Source organism: Solea solea, chromosome 1, assembly GCF_958295425.1.
Source record: "Solea solea chromosome 1, fSolSol10.1, whole genome shotgun sequence".
Classification (NCBI taxonomy): Eukaryota; Metazoa; Chordata; class Actinopteri; order Pleuronectiformes; family Soleidae; genus Solea; species Solea solea.
Genome location: NC_081134.1, coordinates 1,928,545 through 1,953,605, shown reverse-complemented (window position 1 = coordinate 1,953,605; position 25,061 = coordinate 1,928,545). Strand labels below are relative to the sequence as shown.

At 38.5% G+C, this 25,061-nt stretch overlaps 1 protein-coding gene across 2 annotated transcripts in view; it reads left to right on the top strand.

Moving 5' to 3' along the window:
- The first annotated feature begins 4,709 nt into the window (after positions 1–4,709).
- tox (thymocyte selection-associated high mobility group box) overlaps positions 4,710–25,061 on the top strand; it is a 47,230-nt gene continuing 26,878 nt past the window's right edge. The window contains exons 1-3 of one of the 2 annotated variants that reach the window (XM_058641180.1): positions 4,710–4,879; positions 5,180–5,340; positions 21,502–21,567. In XM_058641180.1, coding sequence (XP_058497163.1) covers positions 5,236–5,340; positions 21,502–21,567 — 171 coding nt within the window. In that variant the 5' untranslated portion in view covers positions 4,710–4,879; positions 5,180–5,235. Of the gene's footprint in view, positions 5,341–21,501; positions 21,568–25,061 lie in introns of both variants that reach the window. The other variant, XM_058641190.1, reaches the window with a different exon arrangement.

Here is a 25,061-nt window from a genome sequence, read left to right as displayed (position 1 = left end):
AATCCTCATCCTTATTCTCTCCCTCTTCCCGAAACCTTCTGGATCACTGATCTCTGATTGGAAGCTTTGAACTTCTGTGCTGAAGAACCACCAAAAGCAAAGTCCTTCTTCTTCTTCTTCATATTCTTAAAAATAGACAGTGACATGTGAAGAAATGCCAAAATAGTGAGTTGAAGATTCTTGGACCCATCATTTTCAGATATCTTGGCTAATCCACAATGACCCAATCTCAGTGTAAGTAGGACTACCTCATCCCTTCTCTTTAGCCACATATTTCTGCTGGAACAATCTACAAAATGATCTGAAACTAAAGGATCTGGTCTCATTGGACACAAACAAAGTGTTTTTAAATGACTCGATTACACTTTATCTTGATTTTGGTGAGAAATTCATGTGATTTTATACTGCATTCTGTATATTTTTATATTTTATTATGTAGCCTGCGCGTTTGAATAGTTGTAAACTTCTAAAACCTGAATGTATAGGACACTTTTGTAAAAGACATTTTTCATTTCATCATCATCCACTGTGTTCTGCTGCTGCAGTGGTCTGGACACTCTGCAGCTGCAATCAGTCTTTCTTCAACCCTATCCACCACGTCCTGTTCTTCGCGAGCTTCCTCAGCTCCCGTAGGTTCCTTTCTGACCGTAACGGTCCTAGTCCTCTTTCTTTGAGGTCTGCCCTCAGAATGCTCCTTCCCTTTTCCTTTATTCCTGGTTAAATAAAGGTTTAAAAAACTATTTAAAGACTCAATTATTTAAGATTTAAGAGGTGCATTCAGTGAACCGCGTAAATTTCAACACAGATATTTTTTTTCCTCTGGAGTTGGTTGATAGATGGATATTGGCCAATTAATTGGCTGCTCCTAAGAAACCCTATTCAAATGTCCTTTAAAAATCCACTGCATCGTCAAAGGATTACCTGGTCTTGCACTATATTGATAATTGTAGAATCATAGTATCGTGATATTATCATTATCATGGATCACGATTCTTTCTAATTACAGTGAAAAGTGTATGAATGCTGAGCATGACTCCCTTTTATATAGACGTTATAGAATGAATGTTTTGATGACTGATCATTAAACTTGCTCGTTCATTCATCCTCCGCCGTGACGCTACAGTCTGACTCTTCTCCTCTGATCTCGTTCATCAGCAGCTGCTCCGTGTTGTTTCCCCTCCGCTCACACTTTACCATGAACCGTGCAGCTAATTAGATTAGAATGAAAACACAATGTAGAGACAATGTTTTTTTCCCTCTCACAAAACATTAGCAAATTACGTCTCCAGCCCACACAGCCAGACACTGACTTGAAAAAAGCAACAACTATATTTAAAGCAGAGAGAGAAAGAGATGCAGCCACCTACGCATGAATGCAGGTGTGGAGCAGAAATGATTTTCCTATGTAACCATTTTATTTTTCAAAACCTGTTTCGCTGCAGACGTTGAAACCTGTCATATTTAAAATGTAGAATATGTCTGATGACTCTTTTCATTTCAAGAGTTTGAAATATTGCTCTTTTTTTAAACTCAGTATATTCATAGCACAGTGGAAACAGACTTGGGTGAATAAAACACAACATAGACCAATGAAGACATGAAACATGAAGCGTAGTTTCAGGGTCATGTCGCCTCATTATTTCTTTGTCATCTGCAGTCTTGTATAAAGTACCTAAAATGGATGCTTGAGTAAAAGTATGTTACCAGAAAATGACTTTGGTAGAAGTTAAAGTGACTTTTTTTTAATAATATTACTTAAGTTAAAGTCTGAAATTAAATGACATTAACTGTACATAAGTATGAAAAGAGATATAAAATGTACTTAAGTTTTAGAAGTAAAAGTATTAATAAAGTGTGGAGTCAGCATTGAGCCATGGTGGCTCAGTGGTAGGGTGAGTGGTATTTCAACTGGAAAGTTGTGGGTTCAATTCCCAGCTCCCCTAGTCTATATGTGTCCTTGAGCAAAACACTTCACCCTCTGTGAGAGCGTGTGAATGGATGAAAACTCAAGCAGTTCATCAAGACTAGAAAAGCTCTATGTAAATACAGACCATAATACCAACTCCTTCTCATTGTATTTGGTGATACTGAGTAACAAAGACAGTTAGAGGAAAATGTAGTGTCAGTCAGCATGTGGATAGTCTGTAACCTGAAACCTCAGATGCGTCACATCCTATTTATATCCAATTTGCTCTCTCATCATCCTCCTCTTCCTCACACACTAGTATAGAGAAATGAGATTGAGACGGAGTGAGAGATAAGGACACTGTAATGATTATTCTTTTATTATTAGTTTAATTTTGGACGCACTCCGGTCAAAATTCCTCAGCTCCACTCCACTATGACATACCCTGCTTTATACAGTAGAACAGCTACCACTGGTGGCACCACGTACCACAGTTTGAGAACCGTGGCTGCATCAAAACCCTATCTATCTATCTATCTATCTATCTATCTATCTATCTATCTATCTATCTATCTATCTATCTATCTATCTATCTATCTATCTATCATTATGCGACTGATCGTTCTTAAAGTTGCACAGTTGCTTTAAATGTATCGAGAGAAAATGTAAATATGTAAATGACTTCATCATTTAAATCTCACACTGTTTTCTTTCTGTTTTTTTTTTGCTTCTTTACTTCGTCTCTTTACTGGAAAGCTTTAAAGGTTGGCTGTCTTTTTTTTTTTTTTTTTTTTTTTTAATACTTAGAAGTGGATAGCTGTGCAGCACTATGAATCTATAATGTAATCCCCTGACACACACATACACACACTCACACACACACACACACACACATACATCCTTCACATATCTATACATTTATTTCATCCTATCATATATGTTGGAAAGCTCATGCATGGAAATGTGAGAACTGTATGAGAGAGTGAGAGAATGTGCGGCATCTGTGCATGTATGTGTGTTTATGTGAATGTGTGCGTGTGTGTAGTCTAGATATTCCTCATATTGTGGGGACCTGATTTTGTTTACGCACTCACATAACACGCGTTTATGTATACATATGTGTGTTTAAGGTTACAGGCGTTTATATGGGTTTATATACATATAATGTATATGGTTAAAGCTGGAGTGCGTCTACAGGAAATGAGCGTCAGTCGGTGAAATGTTCTCTGAAATCATGGAGACACGTGTGTGTGTGTGTGTGTGTGTGTGTGTGGTTTTGTGCAGAGGAGCTGTGTGTGGGGGAGGAGAATAGGGAAGTGAATTATGCCTTTTTTTTCAGAGAGGAGGGGTGCATATATGTATGTGTGTATGTGGGGGGGATGGGTGAATTGCACACGTATGTATATGCACTAAGTATGTGTGGGCTGGTTTGTGGCGTGCGTGTGTGTGCGTGTGTGTGTGTGTGTGTGTGTGTGTGGGCGTGTGGTGTGCTACAGAGAGAGAATGTGAACGCATGAAAAAGAGAAAGTGCATTCCATGATTTTGGGTGTATAAACTCTGCAGTCTGCATTTTTATATAGCAACACTTTGTGGTTGTGTGTCTGTACTCTCTCTCTCCCTCCGTCTCTTTCTCTCTCTCTCTCTCTCTCTCTCTCTCCATCCCTTGCTCGCTCATATGCTCATACTGTAACATGCACATGGACATTTTAACCATAAAAGTGTAATTACGTGATAATGTGTGTCTGCAGGAACATATTAAATATGCAGGTGTGACACCACCTATATATATATATGTGTGCATGTGTGTGTTTATGTGTGTTTGTGTGTGTGAGAGAGAGGGAGCTCCTCTTTGTGTGATTTTGTGTACATTTACATGTGGAAATGTGTTTATCTGCCGTTAAAGATCTTTTGGCCTCTTCCTTCCTATTCTTCTTCTTCTTCTTCTTCTTCTTCTTCTTCTTCTTCTTTTCATGCACACATCAGCAGCATTAACTCAAAAAACATTAACAGTGAATTTGGCTGAAACTATTTTTCTGAAATGATTTTTATTCTAATTCTAATGAGCTACAGTAGCTAAGTGGTCAACTTGAAGGTTGTGGGTTCGATTCCCAGCTCCACTCATCTACATACTGATGTGTGGTTGGGCAAGACACGTAACCCCACAGTGCTCCTGACGGTGTGTAAATGAGTATGAAAGATGAGTGATAGAAAAAATGTGCTGCACATAGATGTGCTGTATGAAAGTGAGTGAATGGGTGAATGGCAAAACTCTGGTGCAAAAGCAGCTTTGAGTGGTCATCAAAACTAGAAAAGCGCTGTATGAACACAAACCAAATACAACCCAATGTTTTGTACTTATTTTAAGTTGCAGTGTGTAACTTTAGGCAATTTTGGCACATTTTTTCAATTCAGCTCACCACCGTTACATCTAAACCCCCTTAATGGGGCCCCTTTATGAGTAGTGTCATGCACTTCTGGAGCCCCCAAAAAACATATGCCTTGTTTCCGTCATTGTGCAGTTCAGGTTTGGTACAGTATGGATTGGAATGGTGAAATAGTAGATAAATAGTATTTTTAGTCTATTTATTATTATTATTATTATTATTATTATTATTATTAATAATAATAATAATAATAATAATAATAATAATAATAATAGTTTTTTTTAAGCTGATCGACTTTTTTCCCCATTTCCTGACACAGTCCGCGCTTTTATTTTGAAAACGGACAGTACATCCGGGTTCCGTCGCTGCGTGCCGCTAGCATGACGGAGCCGTCCTTTGTACGTGTGATGCTCGCGCAGCACCGCGTTCACCGAGCAGTCGCGCGGCAGCAGCAGCAGAGCAGCAGCGGTGAAGCTACTCACAGACAGAAGTCCCACACAGGGACAGACAGACAGACAGACGGGTCCAAACACGTCCACTGTCCACTCCACGCGCACAGACAGCAGCGAAGGAAAGACAGAGAAAACTGGTGGGTTTTGTGGTTTGAAAAAGTGAACTGTTGTACGTTAACGCCGGGCGTCAAAGAAAAAGTCCTTTCGCCGGGGAAGTTTGCTCCTGAGCGGCGGCCACCGGAGCATGCGAGCCGGCGTGGAGAGCACAGCATCCACCTAAAAACTTCAACGACTCTTCCATTTACGCCTCAATTGTTCAGTTTTTATCACAGTGGCTAAACTTGAACTGTAATTTCAAAAAGTAAAAAAAAAAAAAAAAGGTACAGAAAGTGCGGGGAATCATAAAAACGGACATTACTTTCGTGTTTTCCCAACAGAAGACGGACAAGAAAGACACGCATTTCAGCGGGGAGAAGTGGATGTACCTTGAGCCATGGATGTGACAGTTTACCCGCCTCCACCTCAGCCTCTGGCCGTGTCCAACCACAGCAGACTCGGGCAGCTCTCCTATCCTGACCCGGCCTTCGGGACCAACAAGGTAAGCTGTAGATACAGAAAGAAAGAAAAGATAAGATTTTGGACATGAAAGTCACCTTTGTGCTGCCTTAACAAGCTCACCTCACTGTCCATTCATCATCTCCCAGCTCTGCCAATTAAGTGGTAATTAATTGCTTTATTAGGTCACAGTTAATTAACGCAGCTAATGGAGGTGAGGGTTCTCCCTCAGTGGCTCTTATTACATCCGCTCAGCAGAGTTTCATCCCGAGTCTCTATTAGTCCACATTTTAAATGTTTTATTTTTTTGTACCTTTGATTAAAAGTAAAATGTTGCACGCACAAACAGTGGTGCTGTGCTCAGTCTATTACATTTAGAATGGTTGGTTGAATGCACGTTTTTTGTTTGTTTTTTTAAAATAAAAACCTCATTTATTTTCTGCTTTGTGGGGCATAAATGACCATGATACTCTGCTTTATTCCTCCCTCCAGAACAAGGTCAGGGTCACATTCACGGCACAATCAAACAAAAACAAAATAGGTTGGAACATAGCTAGAAACGTGTGTGTGTGTGTGCAGACCTACATCTGTAACCTGGTTTCCATTAGAGGTTTGACCATTATAGTGTTTTTTTTTTATGGGTGAAACCACTGCTGATCTTAAAGCTGCAGTACGTAGCTTTTGGTGATCTTTGCTGTTGTTGATTACTTTGTCTCTGTTTTGTCTTCAGAAATGATATAACCTTATTTGTACACTGTGTCCTTCATCTGAAAGTAGTAATGATGCACAATATTGGACTTTTTGCTGATAGCCGTAACGATATATAATGTACAACAAATAATGTTTGTTGTTTTTCATACTCTTGTCACAGCAGATGCTGATATACATGTAGATATACAAAGTAATATGTGTAGAGGGCGCTAGCATAGAAGTCAGTGAGGTAGCTGCTTATTCGGCTTCCTGTTTTAGGGTGCATTCACACCAGCCCTTCTTAATCAAACCCTAGTTTGTTTGCTTGAAAAGTCCTTGTTTGTTTGGGGAGGTGTGCAACCGAACTCGGATGCGAACCCCGGTAGGTCTTGGTTTGCTTCAAGTGAACCAAATGCAGGAAGCGGACTACAACGCAGGGCATTGTGGGTACACCGCAGGGCATTGTGTGTAAACTAAAACCAAAATATATGCGCGTGTATAACGCGTGTATTCCTAATGGGAACGCAAGAACGCTTGCAGCTGTCTAACTTTAATAGCTCAGGGAATCACTTCCTGTGTGTCGTAAGTTGAAACGACCAAAACATGATGTCGACTTCTTTGGGCAACATGTTTGGTCAGTTCACTTTTTATTCCTGCAACTGTAAAATAATGAACTTAAATATGTAAATGATTTTTGTAACCGTCATTACGTTTCTATCCACTAGATGGTGCCAAGTGTTTACTCTCACTAGAGCTGAGATTTCGCAAATTCAGTATTTTTGCAATTTCGTGATAATATCGTATTGTGACTTTAATATTGTGATAATATGGTATCTTAGTGTCAGTGGCGAGTGCCACCACTACTGACTTATGTATTTGAAATTAAAAATAATCTGCAGACCAAACATTCCAAAAATGAAATGGGGTCATCGATTACCTAAACTTCATAAAAACAACTTTTGAATTATGACAAAAATATGGCCAACATTTGTGGTACATTTTAATTGGGCTGATTTATCATACTTTAATAGTCAGCAATGGACCATTTTATTCTTTTAATTGGTTGATTGTGTCATTTTTATGCAAATTGACACCTTTTGTTTTTTCTGTTATCAAACCTCTCTCTCTGTGTGTGTGTGTGTGTGTGTGTATACAAAGAGATGGTTTTTTTTTTACAGTGTAATTTACCAAAGACTCTGCACATTTGACAGTGATGAATTACTTAATTATTTAATCAGGAGTAGCTATTAAAGATATGGACAGATATGATTAACCTGTGTTCAGTCTCATCTGAGTGAAATGGGACATTTAGGTTCATTATTTTTTATTTTGTGGTCTTTTTTTAAAAACAATAATAAGCATGAAAATGTCCAATGTGTCCACTGTCCGGTTTCTGCTGTCTTTTCATGTGGTTATATTTCAGTCATTATTGGCCCAGTGGTTATTAAGGCTAGATTACCAGATGATCTGTTTTTTATAGCCTTGTGAGGACACAGAAATCTGATTTTCAGATCCGATCTGCATCACCTCAGTATGTGCACCACCTGGATCAGATATATATCCAATATGTGGTCATACCAGCATCTATAAGGCTTTTGTTCTGTTTGCGTCTGCTGAACTTGGATATCATTGACTTGAGAGTGTCGCCCTCTAGAGCTGAATCTCACCCGCAAAGTCACTGCAGTACTTTCCGTTTTTTCCTGAATGTGTATCAAAGAAGGTGCATCAGTGGCGCTCACACCAATGTGATGCTTTCACTTTCTGATGCAGGACGCTCGCAGTGATGAATGTGAACCGTAATGGGGTCTGAATCAAATTTGAATCAGATGTTGCTGGTAATCTGACCATAGCCCTAACATATGCAGCGTCTGGGGAACTCGACGCAGACCTGTGACCTGTGGTGGGATAATTACCAGCGTGTTCAAACAGCAGGAACGTGCTGAACGCTTTCTCAACATATTCTGTGTTTTTACTGGCTCCTTTGTCAAACTCGCTCTGGCCTCCTGCTTTCACATGAGCACTGACGGGCTGGTTCGTCTCTTTTTAAACTCCCACGTGTTCAGTTTAGGAGTTAGGATGCCCACATGGATGATTCTGCACTCTATGATTGTCCAAGTTTCATTCATTCATTTTGTTAAAAAGAGTCGTTTGCATAGCGGAACTTGGCAAGTTTGGTCGCTTTTTCGCCTTTTTCTCTGTGGAGCTCCCCCTACTGTACATATTTTTACGACACAGCCGTAAACATCCATCCATCCATTGTGGCATTGATCATTGACGCTCCCACCTCCCTTCCCCTCTCCTGACCATGACGTGGAGCCATGTTGGCGTTTTTAAACAGTGGTCTCGCGTTTACTTGTGTGTGTGTGTGTGGTCTGTTGCTTGGTCAGAAAGTCGCTTCCTCCGACAACGGTTTTCTCAGCTTCTTTTTCGCCGGCTCTGCCATGATCACTACCATGATCTTTTGGCACCTGGATTACCTGGCGAGGGTGTGTGTGTGTGTGTGTAGTGCTGTGAAGCTGTCAGACAGAAGGCCCCCAACCTCCATGCAACAATCACAATGACTTTGAAGCTGTTAAATTAAAACAAAAATCTTTCATCGTGACAACGGCCGTTTCCTTGGGATGAGCCGATACGATACTCAGTATCGGTATTGGTCCAGTTCTGGTCACAGGCAATGCAGAGAGTTTGGATTTTGTACTGCAGCTGACTCACATCTAGGGCTGCAATGATTAGTTGATTATTAATCGATTACTAGATTAATCATCCACTATGTTGATAATTGATTGTTTTTTTTGATCATTAAAGCAGCTTCTCTAAACTTTCAGCTTTTTAAAATGTGAATATTTTCTGTTTCTTCAAAACAAGACATTTATTAGCATCACCGGGCCCTCGAGGTTTGGGGAAACAGCATTTTCAAACGAGTACTTGATTAACCGAGAAAATAATCGTCAGATGAATCAATAATGAATGACTGATCTCAAGCGTCTGACCTCAGTGGAGCCAGAACCCGCCAGCGTCTTTATTAACTATTTACTCTTTTAATTGTGCCGTCATATCATTAAAATCACACGGTAAATAGTAATTAAACCTGCTGTGCTGAACACAAACTGATGATGTCTGAGTGTGGAACATGAAGTGTGGTCAAGTGTGGCTTTGCACACACACAATAGTGTGGTGTCAGTGAGCAACACACACACACACACACACACACATTTATATATATATATATATATATATATATATATATATATATATATATAAATGTGTGTGTAAAAATATATATATGTAGAGAGAGAGAGCTGTGTGGTTGGGGGGTAGGGACTAGAGAGAGGGAGTGGAAGGTTGTTGGGGGTAGGGATGATGTAGATGAGAAAAAGAGAGAGAGAGAGAGAGGGAGGGTGGGGGTGAGTGGGGGTGGGGCTGGGCCAGCAGTAAGGTTTGTGCTTTATTTCTGTGTCTTTTGATTCACAGCTCTGCCGGCCTGATCGAAGAGATCATATTACTGTGGTGAGGAGCAGAGAGAGAGAGAGAGGGAAAATAGAAACAGAGGGTGTATAAAAAGCGAGTGTGTGTGCGCGTGTGTGTGTAAAGATGTAATGCCTGCAGTGGTCTACACTTTCCATGTCAACTAAACAGACAAATTGCAGTGGTTTTAGGTTTTGCCCTGTAGTAAATGTAAAAAAAAAACGTGCATATTTCTGCACATCAATCCACATCAGCCTCCTCAACCCTTAACGACAAAAAAGGGAAAATTTTAATGTTAAAAATATTCAATCAAAACACAGATGGTCAATCACAACGTTTATACTCTGTCTGTTAATTCTCTGCTGCAAACCAGGGGTGCGTGGAAATATCCATGCCCTAAACTAGTAAGCATTATATACTCCTCTCACTAGACAATCAGAGCACTATGTTGTTTATGTATACAACATTATTTTTACTTTATTAAAATACACTATTTGTTAGAGGGGGGAAATCCCATTATATCCTGTGTTGATTTTCTGTTGTTAGCCTGTTGTGTGTAGAGTTGCAAAGGTAGGGAGAATTCCTCAGTTCTGGCTAGAGCTGCAACTAACGATTATTTTTTATAATTGATTAATCTGTCGATTATTTTCTCGATTAATCGATTAATCGTTTGATCCATAAAATGTCAGAAAACCTTAAATGTTGAGCGGTGTTCGTCAAACCTGGAAATGACGATGTTCTCAAATGTCTTGTTTTGTCCACAAACCAAAATGAAGCTTAAACAAACATAATCTTGTTTTATTCATGAAAAAAATTTGAACCAGTTAATCGATTATCAAAGTAGTTGTCGATGAATTTAGTAATCGATTAATAATCGATTCACCGATTAATTGTTTCGGCTCTAGTTCTGGCACATTTCCAGAAAATTTCCATCGGAACTATTGTTTGGGAATTTTGTAATTTTTCAAAATAGGAAACTTTCCATGGGATTGGAAATGAAACAAATACACTTCTGTGAATACCAAATATAGCATCTATAAATCTATAAATGTCTGTAAAAGGTGTCCTGTGAACAGTTTTACAGGTGTCTCTTTTGTTATTGTGGTCGATGGGAAAATAAGTTTTTGGGCCACATGAGTGTTTGTTTTTGTTGCAGTACCACATGTGGCCACTGAAAAGAATAGCTGCATGCCAGAGGGGGGTGGGTCTCTATCCTCTATCCAGTTCTTATAAAACATCCATGTCCTCTGATGGAGGAATGCACACTGTGCATGAAGGGGGTGTGGCCTCAGCAGCCCTGCAGTGTGCTGTTGATGTCAGTGATTTTCAACTGTATTTGCATCAGATCTGATTGTTTTAGCCAACAGTATGCTACTACAATATATTATTGACTAATTGTATTTGTACCCAACCTTCAATTTTAATCCAGTTAATTGCCATAAATGTCCATTAATTCCATTAATTAAGTATACACTTCCTGGAAATTTGCAATTAATCTGCTGAAATAAAACCAGTGAGTCTGTCAACATCTAACTCAAGGCCTCTCTATATTTCAACTTTCAGTGGCTACAGAGTTGTGCTCATTTCCTGCCCAAACACACACATGTGGTTTCAAATTATACTAAAATGGAGGTCCTCATTGGTCCAGTAGTTCCACACAAGCTTACCTGGTCCCACATTCCATATTCTATATTGTCTAGGGCTGTCATAATATGTTTGTTTTTTTCCAATTTTAGGGACAGACACCCAAAGATATTTACAGTGGACAGCTCTGTACAACATACATTAGCTAAAATATAAATTTTACTGGTCATTCATTTGCTTTGCATATTGTGTGGTGAAGCCAGATCTAATCTCATGGGGCCACAGCCTGGTCACATTTAAATGATTTACATTTTCATATGTTTTAGTTAAGTTAATGAACCATTTCATTTTGTTAACGTTGGCTTTGTGCAGGTTTGTGCAGGATTAGGCTTTAAAAATTGCTGTAAATAATATACTTTTAAAATTCTCATCCATCCATACTCCGGAATTCTTCACAGTTTCAGATTCATGTTACATAAGATATGCACGGGTTCTACGTCAACCTTTTGTGTCATTTATAACAGGATGTGACATCCGCTGGATTTGACTGTGCATAATTATTTTATTGCCCCAGCAGTGTGTAGTGCAGTACACCCTTAGCAAAGCAACTTTGCATAAATGAACTGGCTTAAGTATTAGTTTTAATCATGTGAACAGAGGTGAACGAGCTGTGATTGGTTGACACTGCTTATAATGAGTGTCCATACACATCATGTAAAAGTGATTTTGTCTTCTGTATCTGCATGAAATCTTTACATGTGGAAGTAAAAATACACTAACGTGCACTAACCCTGTCAGTGTGGACTCTAGTACAAAACAGCCAGAATGAGATGGGATGAATGAGGGAGAGAGAGGAGGAAGGGCTGGTGCAGGAGGGACAGCAAGAGGGAGAGAGAGGGCCTAATGTAAACATGATGACTGTGAAAGCTGGGCGAGGTATTTCCAAAGCAAATAAAGTGGAAGAGAGAAAAAAGGGGGAGGAGAGAAGTCAGCCTTCGTCTGTATCCAGACTCTACTACATATATACAGTATGTGTACATTTGGAGTTTCTGAGCTCCAGCACTTTTGGAAATGCTGCCCCTTTTATTTTGAAAAATCAGGCTTTTGCATTTAATCTGTACAACTTTAGCATTCACATTCTCTTTGCCTCTCTTTCCTTCTTTAGACTGACAACAAAGTGAAAATAATGATCCGTTCTTCTATGTTTTCATTTGACAATGGCATTTTCAAAATAAAAATAATATAATATAACTCTTACCCTATAGTATAATATAAATAAAAATGTCTACTTATTCAAAACAATATTAGATGGCAGTAAAGGTGGTCAGAAATCATGAATTATGCACAAATCTTTCAATCTTTCAAATGTTCGAAAACAAAACTATTTATTTTGTATTTGAAAGAAATTATACACCTACAAACATACCTATGAGTTCTGCTTTTCTAATATATACGCGATAATAAAGTTCGATTCTATTACATTGTAGCCTTTGTGATTTTCCAATTTGAGTTCCCAACATTTAACCACCACACCATTTACAGGAGGTGTATTTGTGCCTTTTACTTGAGATTTATTAAATAAAAATGAAAGTTTAATGTCCGGTTTACCTTTTTGGAATAATATTAGGTGTTTATATTTATTAAATGGGCCAGATAGTTTGCTATCAGAAAAACAGTGGATCCCCTGTATCATGTGACATTTGAGCTGGGATTAAGTGTGCTGGTGTAAACAGGAAGCTCATTCTTTCCTCTGTATTTGTTTTTACTTTGTTTTTCAAAGTACTACTATTGTGTAAAAAACAAAGGTTAAAAGTAAGAGCAAGGACTTCTCTTATGAGATTGAAGACAAGGTGAAACTTGTACTTAAAGTAAATGTTAACAGAACTTTTTAATCATAGCTGATAGAAGAGTTTTGTCTGATAAGAATGTTTTTTAAAAAAAAAAATAAATAAAGTCAGAGGACCCATACACACGAGAACGAGTTTAGGAAAATCTGCCATGATGTCATAGCCCCACCTCCCTAACTGTATTCCTGTAGCAGCACCACATACAGGCCTGGCATATATGTTACAGCGTTTAGAGTTATTTCACAGGGTTTCACGTGCATTAAAGACGTTTCTTGAAACCATCCGTTGCTATGTTTACGGAAAACTTGTAAAAAGTGGAAAGTTCTGTTTCCGTGTGGATGAAGTGTTAACTTTTTCAATCACAGCTGATGGTGGACGCAGCGACAGATCTGTCTGTCAAGACTTAAATACGGCCTGAAATAAAAGAGCCAGCACCATCAAACGTTTCCCTTTTAAAATCAAGACAAACAAAAGTCTTTGTACTCCCTTAAAGTGAGTACATAAGTAACACAAGTCAAAATCCAAATAATTCCAATAAACTTTATTGAAGACATGGTGTCTAAGATATATTCTATATACTGTAATTAAGTTTTAGTCCATTCTATTAAGTTGTAGCCTTTTGCGATTTGCTAACTGAATTATTTCAAATTGCCGTTTCAAATTTGTTAATGACAGCTTTAACTACGATAAAAATAAATAGGATGAATGTGCCGAGGCTTTAGACATGCTTTGCATGTACTCACTGCAACATTTAACCACCACGCCCTTTTTAGTTAAAGACATTCTCATGAAGCCTCCTCACATTCTTGTGCTCTGCCTCCACGCGGCTCGTATGGAAACACGTGTCTCCAAACGCTGCTGCTCATGTAGCACTTCATAAAGTCTGCCTCCAGCCCAGGACCCAGAATCCACCCCCAGGCAGTGATTCTCTGATAGTGAGTCACCGTGGGGGACAGTTTATTATCATCACTGCATATTCTCATCTGTAATAGTCTTTGTCTGTGTCTGTGTGTGTGTGTGTGTGTGTGTGTGTAAAAGGCACCTACTTTACTGTGCAGTAGCAGCAATAACTCTGCTCCCCATGAGTTTGGCTGAGTTCACTCGCAGTGATTGCATTGGCAAATTTACATTCATTAAATAAATGCTCTGTTGTTTTATGTTATTTGTTCATCACAGTAAGCACAAGTGTCATCGTCTCGATCAAATCTACTCCCTTCAATATTCTCGCAGTGTATAAAACTTTTTAAAACAGCATTTATTGGTGGAGTTGTATGCTAACCTCACCCTTCTCTTCCATGTGTAGAACCTATGTAGCCTTCAATTAAAGGCATAACATAATGAGTCAAATGATTATTTTCATAAGCGATGAACCTGTCCATTGTTTTCCTCGATTAATCGAGTACTTGTTTGCTCCGTGAAATGTCAGAAAATATTGATTGGTGTTTCTCAAACGTGAAAATGATGAACTCAAATGTCTTGTTTTGTCCACAAACCAAGATGATTCAGATTGAATGATTTCTTTGTTATGTGAAGCAAAGAAACCAGAAACTATTCACATTTCAGACACCGAACAATCAGAAAACTGGTTTTAATTATTAAATAAAAACCACTTGATTATGAAAATAGTTTCTGGTTAATGAAGTAACAATCACTGTAGCCTTAATTTGAAATGCATTTCCTTTGGTGGAATTGGAAACGCATCATTTTTGGCGACATTTTTTGATTTTTTATGTAAAAAGGGTGTATCATTCTTTAATTCAGTCACAGCTATTTAACATCTACACTCGTGTTATTATCTTATCATTTGGCTCCGTCCCAGTGTTTTTCGTTTTCAGTATCACATACGCGGCTATTGTTTCCTCCGACAGTTTCCTAACCAGACAAAGTGTTGGCATCTCGTCTAATTATCTATCAGAACAACAACCAGTGAATCTGTCCGTCCGTCTGTCCATGTTGGCCATTGTTCCCGTAACAGAACCCCTCGCCAGACTCGCCTCAGCACCCACCCACAGCCGATGCACACCGACGGTGGCGTGACTCGCTCGACTGTTGCCCGTGTGCCGATGTGGCTGAAGGTGTCTGAGTTGGTGGAATCGCGGGGACGATGTGTCGAGGGAACGCCGGCCGATGCCAAATGGAACAGATGGGCAGCAGTCGAGTCCTGCCAAAAGAGACTAATTATCAGGATTTCGTTTCCAAAACAAACATATTGCAATCAAATCACATACTGCAATCACTGCTGCTTTGTTTTGTGTGCGACAATGCCTCGGATCAATTAACTTGTGTTGGAGGAGATTGGATCAGTTCCTCAGGCATTATTCTGGAACTTTTTCTTGCACTCTACTTTCATTCGTGATCATAGTCATAAATGTCGTAGATAAAAAAAAAAGAAAAGAAAAGAAGTTAGCACGTTTGAAACGTGTGAACTCGTGTCTTTTGACCACTCTTCCTTCTGCCATCAGACTATTTTTGACTCTTAAGTTTTCTGCTCATCTGTGATTTTTCTGCTACTTTTGTCCAGTTTATGCACCAGAAACGTTTGGATTTCTTATCTCAACGCCCGTGCGACACTGGACGTGTGTGCAGTCTGGGAAATACTGTAAATATACCACAACTTGAGGGGAAATAAAATTAGAGCTGAACGATATGGTGAAAATAATTTTTTGACATGTAATTGAAGTTAAACTTTGGGCTACGACGATTATTCGATGAATCGATTGTGAAAAGAATCAAGTGTTTTGATAATCGATTAAGATTTCAGATTTTTCAGCTTCTTAAATATGAATATTTTCACGTTAAAGAAATCAATAAAAGGGAATCATTTTGGTTTGTAATCAACATTTTTCAACAAGTACTCAACAATTAAATGAGAAAATAATCAACCGATTAATCGATTATGCCCTAGTTGTGCTGTTCCCCCCCCTCAACCTAATGGTAACAACCCCTAGGATGTTTCATTACCACCAATATCTGCAAATAAATTATAATATATAATAGTTTTTTTTTATGTTTTCCAAACTCCTGAAACAACACTGAGCTCATGTTAAGGAACCAGGGAAAATGTCGCCTCTTGAACAAACATAAAAAAACATTTACAATGTTTGATATTGTTGTCATGGTGTCAGAGATAACGAGATAATGAACACCTGCTTCGCTGAATCACACACACATTCTCGTACAGCTTCCTCAGAGAGGACACTCGTAGACATAATGCATGTAGGGCTGCAACCAGTGGTCAATGAATCAATTACTAAACGAGTTGTCAACTGTTTTGATTATAGACTAATTTATCAAACTAGTTTTTTGAAGAATTAAAACAAGTTCCCTGCTTCTTAAATGTGATTTTTTTTCTGGTTTCTTTGCTCCATTAAAACTGTAAAATGATGATTTGCGCACAAAACAAGACATTTGAGAACGTCATCATTTCCAGATGAATTGAAAATGTAATTTACAAGACTAATCGATTGGGAAAATAATCGTTAGTTGAAGCCCTGGATGCATTCACTAGCCTGTTACCCTCTTACCTTAACCATCATGGCTAACTGCCTCACCCATAACCCTTAAACCAAGTGTTAACCCATAAATAGCCCCTCTGAATGTGTGACAGAATGTGAGGACCAGCCAAACTGTTCTCACTTCCTCTTGTATGTACAAACACACACACATACACACAGGTTTGGGCAGTTATTCTTCTTTGTGTTCTTCATTGACTTATTTTCTCAGCTGAAACAAAGCATTACCTCTAACCATAACCAGTTTAACCCTTAACCCAACTCTAACCTTAATTTAACCACAATTCAAATCTTATCCCTAAACATTACATTACATTACATGTCATTTAGCAGACGCTTTTATCCAAAGCGACTTACAATAAGTGCATTTAAACATTTGGGTACAAATAAGAGCTAGAAGTAAGTAAGAGCTTCAAGTAAGCCAAACTATGAAGTGCGATGTCGTTGTCTTAGTCCAGGTAGAGTCGGAAGAAATGTGTTTTTAGTCGGCGGCAGAAGATGTGGAGGATTTCCGCTGTCTGGATGTCGATGGGGAGCTTGTTCCACCGGGCTGGGGTGTAGGTTTTGATCATGTCCTGGATGTAGGCTGGACTGGATCCGTTTGACTTAACCGGTTCCTCAGAAATGAGGTCCCCGCGACACTCTGGTGGAGGATAAAGTGGTAGATGATGGATGGATGGATGGTCGCTCTCTCTCTCTCTCTCTCTCTCTCTCTCTATCTCTCTATCTCTCTCTCTCTCTCTCTCTCTCTCTCTCTCTCTCTCTCTCTCTCTCTCTCTCTCTCTCCCCAAACACGGATCTGATCTGTGTTGATTTCTTTGAAGTCAACAGAAATCCATTCTGTGTAGTCAAACCGGATGATTTGACACACAGACCTGGAACACGGACGATTAAAAATAAGCACATGGCAGCAGTTTAACAGCATCTCTATTTGAGACGTTCACTCAAACATACTGTAAGTTCACAGCAGACGGCCGGCTAAACATAGACTCTTCTTAAAGGAAGTTAATCTGCACACATGAGAAATAATATAAAAAAAATTGCATGGTTTTTGGTTGCAGCCGTCCCTTTCACAACATTTATAACAGTGTATATTTGATATTTCGCGTTTTGAAGTTTAAAAAAAAAAAAAATCCATGTAAAAGTGGGACATTCCAACATGGAGGTCAGCTCCTTCTTTTCATGGCGATTTGGTTTCCTCTGTGTCTCACAAGCAGATTTGCATTGAACACTTAAGTGGTTTATTTTTTTTTGTCAAAGCCTGAATGATTCCTGCAATTTAGCTTTTAAAAAAAAAAAAAAAAGCAAATGAGCTGAGATTCGTGTGTGTGCGTGAGCTTAAATGAAACCTGGTATCACGGTGGCGCTCTCTTCCCTTTTTTAATTCTCTACTTTAACATTTTCTACATCTCCCTGTCAAGTGTACTTGTGATTTTTGAAAAACGTCTCCTCCTTTTCTCTTCCCTCCAATAAACTGTATTTCTCTCTTTTCCTTTGTCCTTGTTATTCATCCTAATAGTCTCTCTCTCTCTCTGTCTGTCTCTCTCTCTCTCTCCCCCTTTCTTCCCCCTTCCTCCACCCTGATCCACTTAGGCAGCTGCTTGTTATTCAAACCTTTGCTTTGCCCCACACACACACATACATGCACACACTCACATGCACACACACTGAAATGAATAGAGGGAGCAGCCAGAGAGAGAGAGAGAGAGAGCGAGAGACATGAAGTAGGAGAAATTGGTTTGATAACAAATCTTGCCATCCTTTTCACTTCTCTTTACTGTAACTTTCCCTCTCTCTGAAAGAAAACAATTTTCCCGCAGAATTGTCATGTTTCCATCATTATTTTGTCTAAAAGCTGCACCTTCAACCACAATTTAATGCAAAATGTGTTTGTTTTGCATGTTTTTAACTGCAAATTTAAAGCAGTGATGGGACAAAATGCGACAAAATCACACATCACGATAAAAAAATAGTAATAAGAAGATGAGAGAATATCAAACAGGCATGATGCATCACACCGTTGCTCGAGCCGCTACATCGCACTAGGTTTTGGTCATTGATTAACTGGTCTGAGAGTGTTTTGTCAATAATTAAAATGTTCAAAAAAAAAATTTTCTGGTTTTCTCAACCTAATATAGTTTTTTTTAATGTACGATGCCGATTTTAAAAAGTCAAGTGCAGCAGATAGCTGAATTTCTATTTCCTTTGAAGATATGTTTGGCCTAGTCACGTTTTTCTCCTCTCTCGGCACAGAATTCTGACTTTAATCTCAGAATTCAGACTGTTTTATTTTATTTTCCAATGTTGTTTTTACATGTAGCTTTTCTGTAATTAAAAGACAGACTTTATTGTTAGATATTGGCAATAACTTGCTTGATTAATTGGCCCTGAATGATAAATTGACTACTTCTGGCTGTGGATGTGTTGATTTATTTATTTTTGAATGAAATGTTGAATGATGAAGAGAAGAGCTTTGTCTTTTATGTTGACCTGCAGTAAATGTTCAGTGTTGTGTTGTGGTAGGATTTCAGAACTCAGACAAACAGATGAAAAATCACTTTTCCCTTTCGTGTTGTTGACTTGTTACCATTTCATATGAGTTACTGTTGCAGGTAAGGACGCATGATCATCCACATTGTGTGTGTGTGTGTGTGTGAGAGAGACAGAGAGAGAGAGAGAGAGGTCATTCATGAGACTTTTCTAGCTTTCTGTTGACTCTGTAAACCTACACCTCATTTGCATAATACCCCAGCAGCTGGGGAATGGATAGGGCAGTTACACCTGCCTGTCCACCTGTGTGTTTCTGTGTATTTGTGTGTGCGTGAGTGCACAACTTCACTTCTATCCACCTGTTCAAACGTTCTTGTGTGTTTTTTTTTTTGTTTGTCAAGACAATGATTATGTGCCCAGGTCACCTTTGTTACGTGAATATGTTTTATGATCTCAAGTATTTTGTTTTCCCGTGTGTGTGTGTGTGTGTGTGTGTGTGTGTGAGATTTAACTAGTCCTGGTTACAGCAGATGATTTTGCTGATATTCGATTAAAGCTACAAATGCCAGACTGAACACTGTTGACCTTTAGCATATAAAATGGTTACTGCAGTCCAAAACATTGTAATTCTTGTTCAAAACATTGTAGTTTGTTTGGTTGCCAACATCTATTGAACTTGGAAGCATGAAACTTCACTCACACCTATATCAAATAAATATCACACGGCAGTGGAGACTTAACAGATGACAGGGGGACAATAACAGACAAGATGTATTAAATATCCATCAACAAAGTTTATGAGGGGGAAAAAAAGTGTAAGCAGTCCTTGGCTGTAGCTTTGTCTATGGCTGTAAATAACGATTCTTTTCATACTCCATTAATCTTAAGTTTAGTTTCTCGATTAATCAAGTAGGTCCACAAAATGTCAGAAAATGTTGAAAAATGTTGATCATTGTCTCCATGATTACGGATGTCGATGGGGAGCTTGTTCCACCATTTGGGAGATAGGAGAGCGAACAGTCTTGAGTTTGGTGAATGCCTCTGCGATCCTCTCAGTGAGGGGGCAATGATGATGTTCTCAAAATATCTTATGTTTAAGCAAAAATTATTCAGTTTTAATGATATATTTCTTATATGGAGCTAAGAAACCACATTTAAGAAACTAGAAACATATCAAAAAAAAGTAACTGGCAGCTCATAAATAGAGGTGAATAAAAGAAAACAAGAATTATAATGAACATAAAAAAATGGATGTTAAACACACTCCACCCTAAAAAACTATCTAAAAACAATCAACGGCACATTATTGCTCAAGTTATAGATGTTGATTGAACAAATGAATTGCAAAGGGGACAAAAGATCTAAAAGCGATTAAGAAGATAAAACGTGTCGTATCGGCAGAAGGTTTCAGAGATGAAATGAGTGTTTGTCTGAGCTCCTGTGAAGAGACGAGAGCTGTGATTACAAAACAACCTGGAGACGACAATCAAGCATTTGTTCCAGCAATCCTGCCTACTGAAGCTTTCACAAAATACACAGAAAGACAAACGTCTGGGACTGAAACTGTGGAATTCTCCGGTGTATTAGTTAAGCGTGTGACTCTACCCTCATGTCAGTAGCAGGCAGAGCCACAGGTACCTCATGAATGGGTCCTTCATGAGTCCAACGTCTGATGCATGAACGTGGTGTTGGAGAGGCAATAGTGAAAAGCACCAAGAGTCTGTTAATAAACCAAACTGATGTCCAGTGATTTATGATAAGTGCGCAGACCTGGTGATCTGTTGTTTAATTGTCTTCCCTTGTGGACACACCATTCCAGCTGGAATTGTTTTAATGCTGCGGCTGCACAATTATCCTTCAAACCTTTTAGTGGTTTTATTACCCCGATTTGGGGAAGTCATTTATTAATTACGTACACGCTCCCAATGGACTGCTAATCTTACTGTAAGTGGGTAGGGTTTCAGAAGAAATGCAACACAGCAATACCGGACCACAACAGTGGACAGTGACATCGGAGATTCTATATAAATACTTAAACTAATTGACATTTGGTGCAAAATAACCTGATGGACATGAGCGACTAGTCGATCTACATCGTCCAAATGATCTTATTTTAATAATTTGTTGACATGCGATTATTTTTTCATCATTTATTTACATATATACATACATGCATATTTAACTATGTCTGCAATTAATGATTATGTTGGTATACAGCAACTCAGACTGCAATACAAAACAAAAAGCTGTAGTTATCATTCTAAATTGAAGGTTATTTGCTTTTTTTGGCGTTGTTATTTTAAAAATAACAGATTAATCTTAGCAACCCTACTATTCAGACCCATTCACTTTTTCCTGTCGTACATTTTAAGTCCAGTAAATGTAAATGACTTACATATAAGTCCACAATCTGTCCGCCATCGTGACTTTTCATTCAGAGATAACTTTTAACCCTTGATTTTCCGTGTCTGAAGCACACACACATGTGGATGGAGTGGCTGTTACCCAGCAATCTGTTCCCTCCGCTTCCACTTATTGTCTCCGCACTGACTGTTCTGTGTTTGCTGTGTTTTATAGTTTGTTGACATTGTTGCTCTTGCTTTCTGTTCCCTCCAGGTGGACGGGGACACCATGTTCCTGGGTATGCCAGAGTCAGGCCTTGACTTCGCCTCCACCAATCAGGTTAGTGTTTATGTTTGTACTGCTTTGTTTTTCTCATGTGTGTGTTTGTGTGTGTGTACATGTCTGTAGTAGCCTCTGAGGACAAATTTGTGTTTTAAACCTATGTTTGAGGACATTTTGACTCTTTTGAGGAAAGTTTGGCAGGTCATCACAACTTTAAAGGGCTTTTTGAGGGTTAGTTTTGGGTTTAAGGTAAGGGTTAGGGTTAGGCATTTAGTTGACGGCACTAAGACGGCTGTACAAGAATGTGTGTGAGTAAGCTCAGCGTACCCTGTGAAGTAGTTTCCTTGACATTTCCTTGTGTCTGTTTGTTATTTTCTAAAAGGGAGCAAATTACTAGTGAATATGTTCCCCCATTAAATGTTGTACATCTCTTCCAAAAATGAGTTTTATATCTGTGTGCTCAGAATTCACAAATACATCCCATAATTTGTAATTTGCAGTGATTAGAGTGTATTAGAACCAGAACTTGACATGTTTATGAATGCGTCTTGTGCTGCGTGTCAGCATTTATCTGGTCATTTATTACGGTAGGAAAGGGGGAAACCTTGTTGTTACACTCTATACTTTTCTTATTTCCTGTCCACAGAGTGTTGTGTTCTAGTTTGTGACACAAATACGTCCATGTACACAATTCCATTCATGTAAAATCGAGGCTCCATGTTGGTCTGGTCATGTTTGCCTGAACTACTGTCCTAGTTGGAGAATGCACAGTCACCCACATAGGGTTCATATATGCTGTTGTGGACATTTAAAGTGTGTGGACCTCAGTGAATTTAATTTTAGACATTTATAAACTTTAATATTATTTGGGATGGGTTTGGAGAAACCTGTACACTATATGGACAAAAGTAATTGACCACAAATGTATTGAATCCAGGTGTTCCAATCACGCTGTCGTCTAGAACCCAAACTTAACACTTCAGCATACCAAGACATTTTGGATAATGCTTTGTTACAACAGTTTGAGATAGTACAGTTTTCTATTTCAACGTGACTGTGCCCCAGTGTACAAAGCATGGGCTATAATGGTTTGACGAGTTTGGTGTGAAAGAACTTGACTGACCTCAACCCAATCGAGCACCTTTTGGATGAACTGGAACAGAGATTGTGAGTCAGACCTTTTCATCCAACATCAGTGCCTGACCTCATAAATGCTTTACAGAATAAATGGACACAAATTCACCACAGAAAAGTCTTCCAAGAAGAGTGGAAGCTGTTATAGCTGCAAAAGAGCCACCAACTCCATATTAAAATACCTCATATGTATTGGAATAGGTCATTACAGTCCCTGTTGGTGTAATGATCAGGTGTCCCAATACTTGAGTCCATATAGTGTACCTGTTACTCTGTGGTCAGTACTGAAATATGTGCTAATGGTGCTGCTTCCAATACTTATGCTACTTTTAGTGGAACTTTATTGCCATTCTCCAATTCCTAGCTCTTAAACGCTAATAATGACAAAGCTAAGTCATGTGATTAGATCCAGCCATCATGGCGGGGAAAGCACTCGTAAATTTGTGCAGAAAATATTGCTAATATGGAGTGACTTGTATCATGTAAAAAGGTTAACAGTATAAAGGTCACTCTTCATTGAGTAGTATCAATAAGGGAATTGGTAAACAGCATTGTTAGCAGTATTGGTATCTATAAAATTGATACTCACACCGAGCTTTGATGAGCGTTATTAAACTTTGGAGTTTGTAGACTGCACTACAGTATACATTTAAAACTGTTCTGTTTAGTAAAGCGCAGATGGAGAACTTAAAGTACAGTTATTCATACATTCACACACTCTATCCTGCCCAGATTATTTTTCACTGTAATGGATGAAAAAATATAATATCCACATGAGATTTAAGTTGATGCTTCCTTGAAGATCATTTGATGGTGCTGCGCGGCGTCTTTGAGCTGACCTCTCAGCTATTTTAATCTTCTCTGTTATTTCCAGTAGCATCAAACAAACTTTTCCTGTCATCCTTTTCCACAAATCAATATCACTAACTGCAGTTACCACCTGAGGCACATGAACCATTACAATGATTTTCTGTCTCCAGGCTTTCTCTTTTTTTTTTTTTTTTTATTCCACAAAAAATGCTCCTGTAATGCTCCTCCTCCTTAGATGATCCAGTACTCTGATCCAGGACTTTCACTAGAAACTGCTTTCATAGAATCATTCAGAATTAGAGAAACTTTAATTTAAACTGTGTTTTTGATCACGTCAACTAGGGATGGCTTTAAAATGTGTTATTGGATGTTGGCAAACATGTCAAGATCCCCTGATATCACTGACTGTCATTATTTTAATGTTTATTTATTTTATAAACTGAAAGTTTGCTGGGTGCAGGGAAAAACATATCTCAGTATTGGTTGCTAACCCAAGCGATCAAGCAAAAAGTCCAATATTGTGCATCCCTTACTTCACATTATTTACTTCTAAAGCAATTTAAATGTAAATTATTAACTACTTATGATGTTATTTGATCAGTCTAATCTTTCATCCTCTTACCTACATTTCAGTAATTATTAAATAAATTTCTTGATTGTGGCAGTGTCTAATGTACCATGGTGGTAGCTGTCTATTCACTGCTAAAGGTGAATACATGAACACACTTCAGGCTCTCAGGTTCTGATGGTTGATGTCAGAATGTATGCGTTTTTTTAAATGAAAACAGAGTAGTACGGATGTACTGTTTCAGTATAATGACCGATGTGAGGATGAAATCCCTTTTAGATTACCGAACAAGAGCCCTGCAATCAGCATTGTGCGTCAAACACTGTTTTACTGTCAGTAATACAGTTCATGTGCTCTGTATTCTCTGTATTTTTTTTAGATGCCAAGTGAGGCCTCTTGGGAGTAAGATGTGTGTTTGCCGGTACAGAATTACCTCACTGCCAAGCCCATATTAATAAGAAACAGCATGATAAATTATTCATAAAGTACAATATAGAGAATATTTTTTGTGGTATAGGAAAATCTCCGTTTGATGTTTTATTCATAGTGTTGTGCCATCAGGAAATTGGGCAGTTGTGTGTGGAATAAGAATTTAGATTTATTTATTTTATTTTATGTCTTAAAATAAATTACCTTTGACACTGAAGTGATGAATGTGAGCAGTTTTGAGTCCAGGCTGACCCTTGTGTGTCTGAGTCGTTACTGGAACAGCAGCTTAAGTCTTTGTGTCAAAGGTGAACCATGGTGGTTAAAGGGAGACAGAGAGAGAGAGTAAGGGAGGCTAAGCACTGTGAAAGCAAGAGAGATTCAGTGGAATAATAACTACATGCAGTAAAAAGCCTGAAAACATTTTCATATATTCATCGACATTCATTCATTCATTCATTCAATCATTTATTTATTAGAGGATGGGATTGAGTGAAGACAGATTTGAATTTTCATCTCACTGTGTTGAACCATTGATGTATGAATATCAGCTGATATCAGTGACAAAACATTCTAGACTTATGTTATTGGAAGTTTTTAATCCAGTCACAAC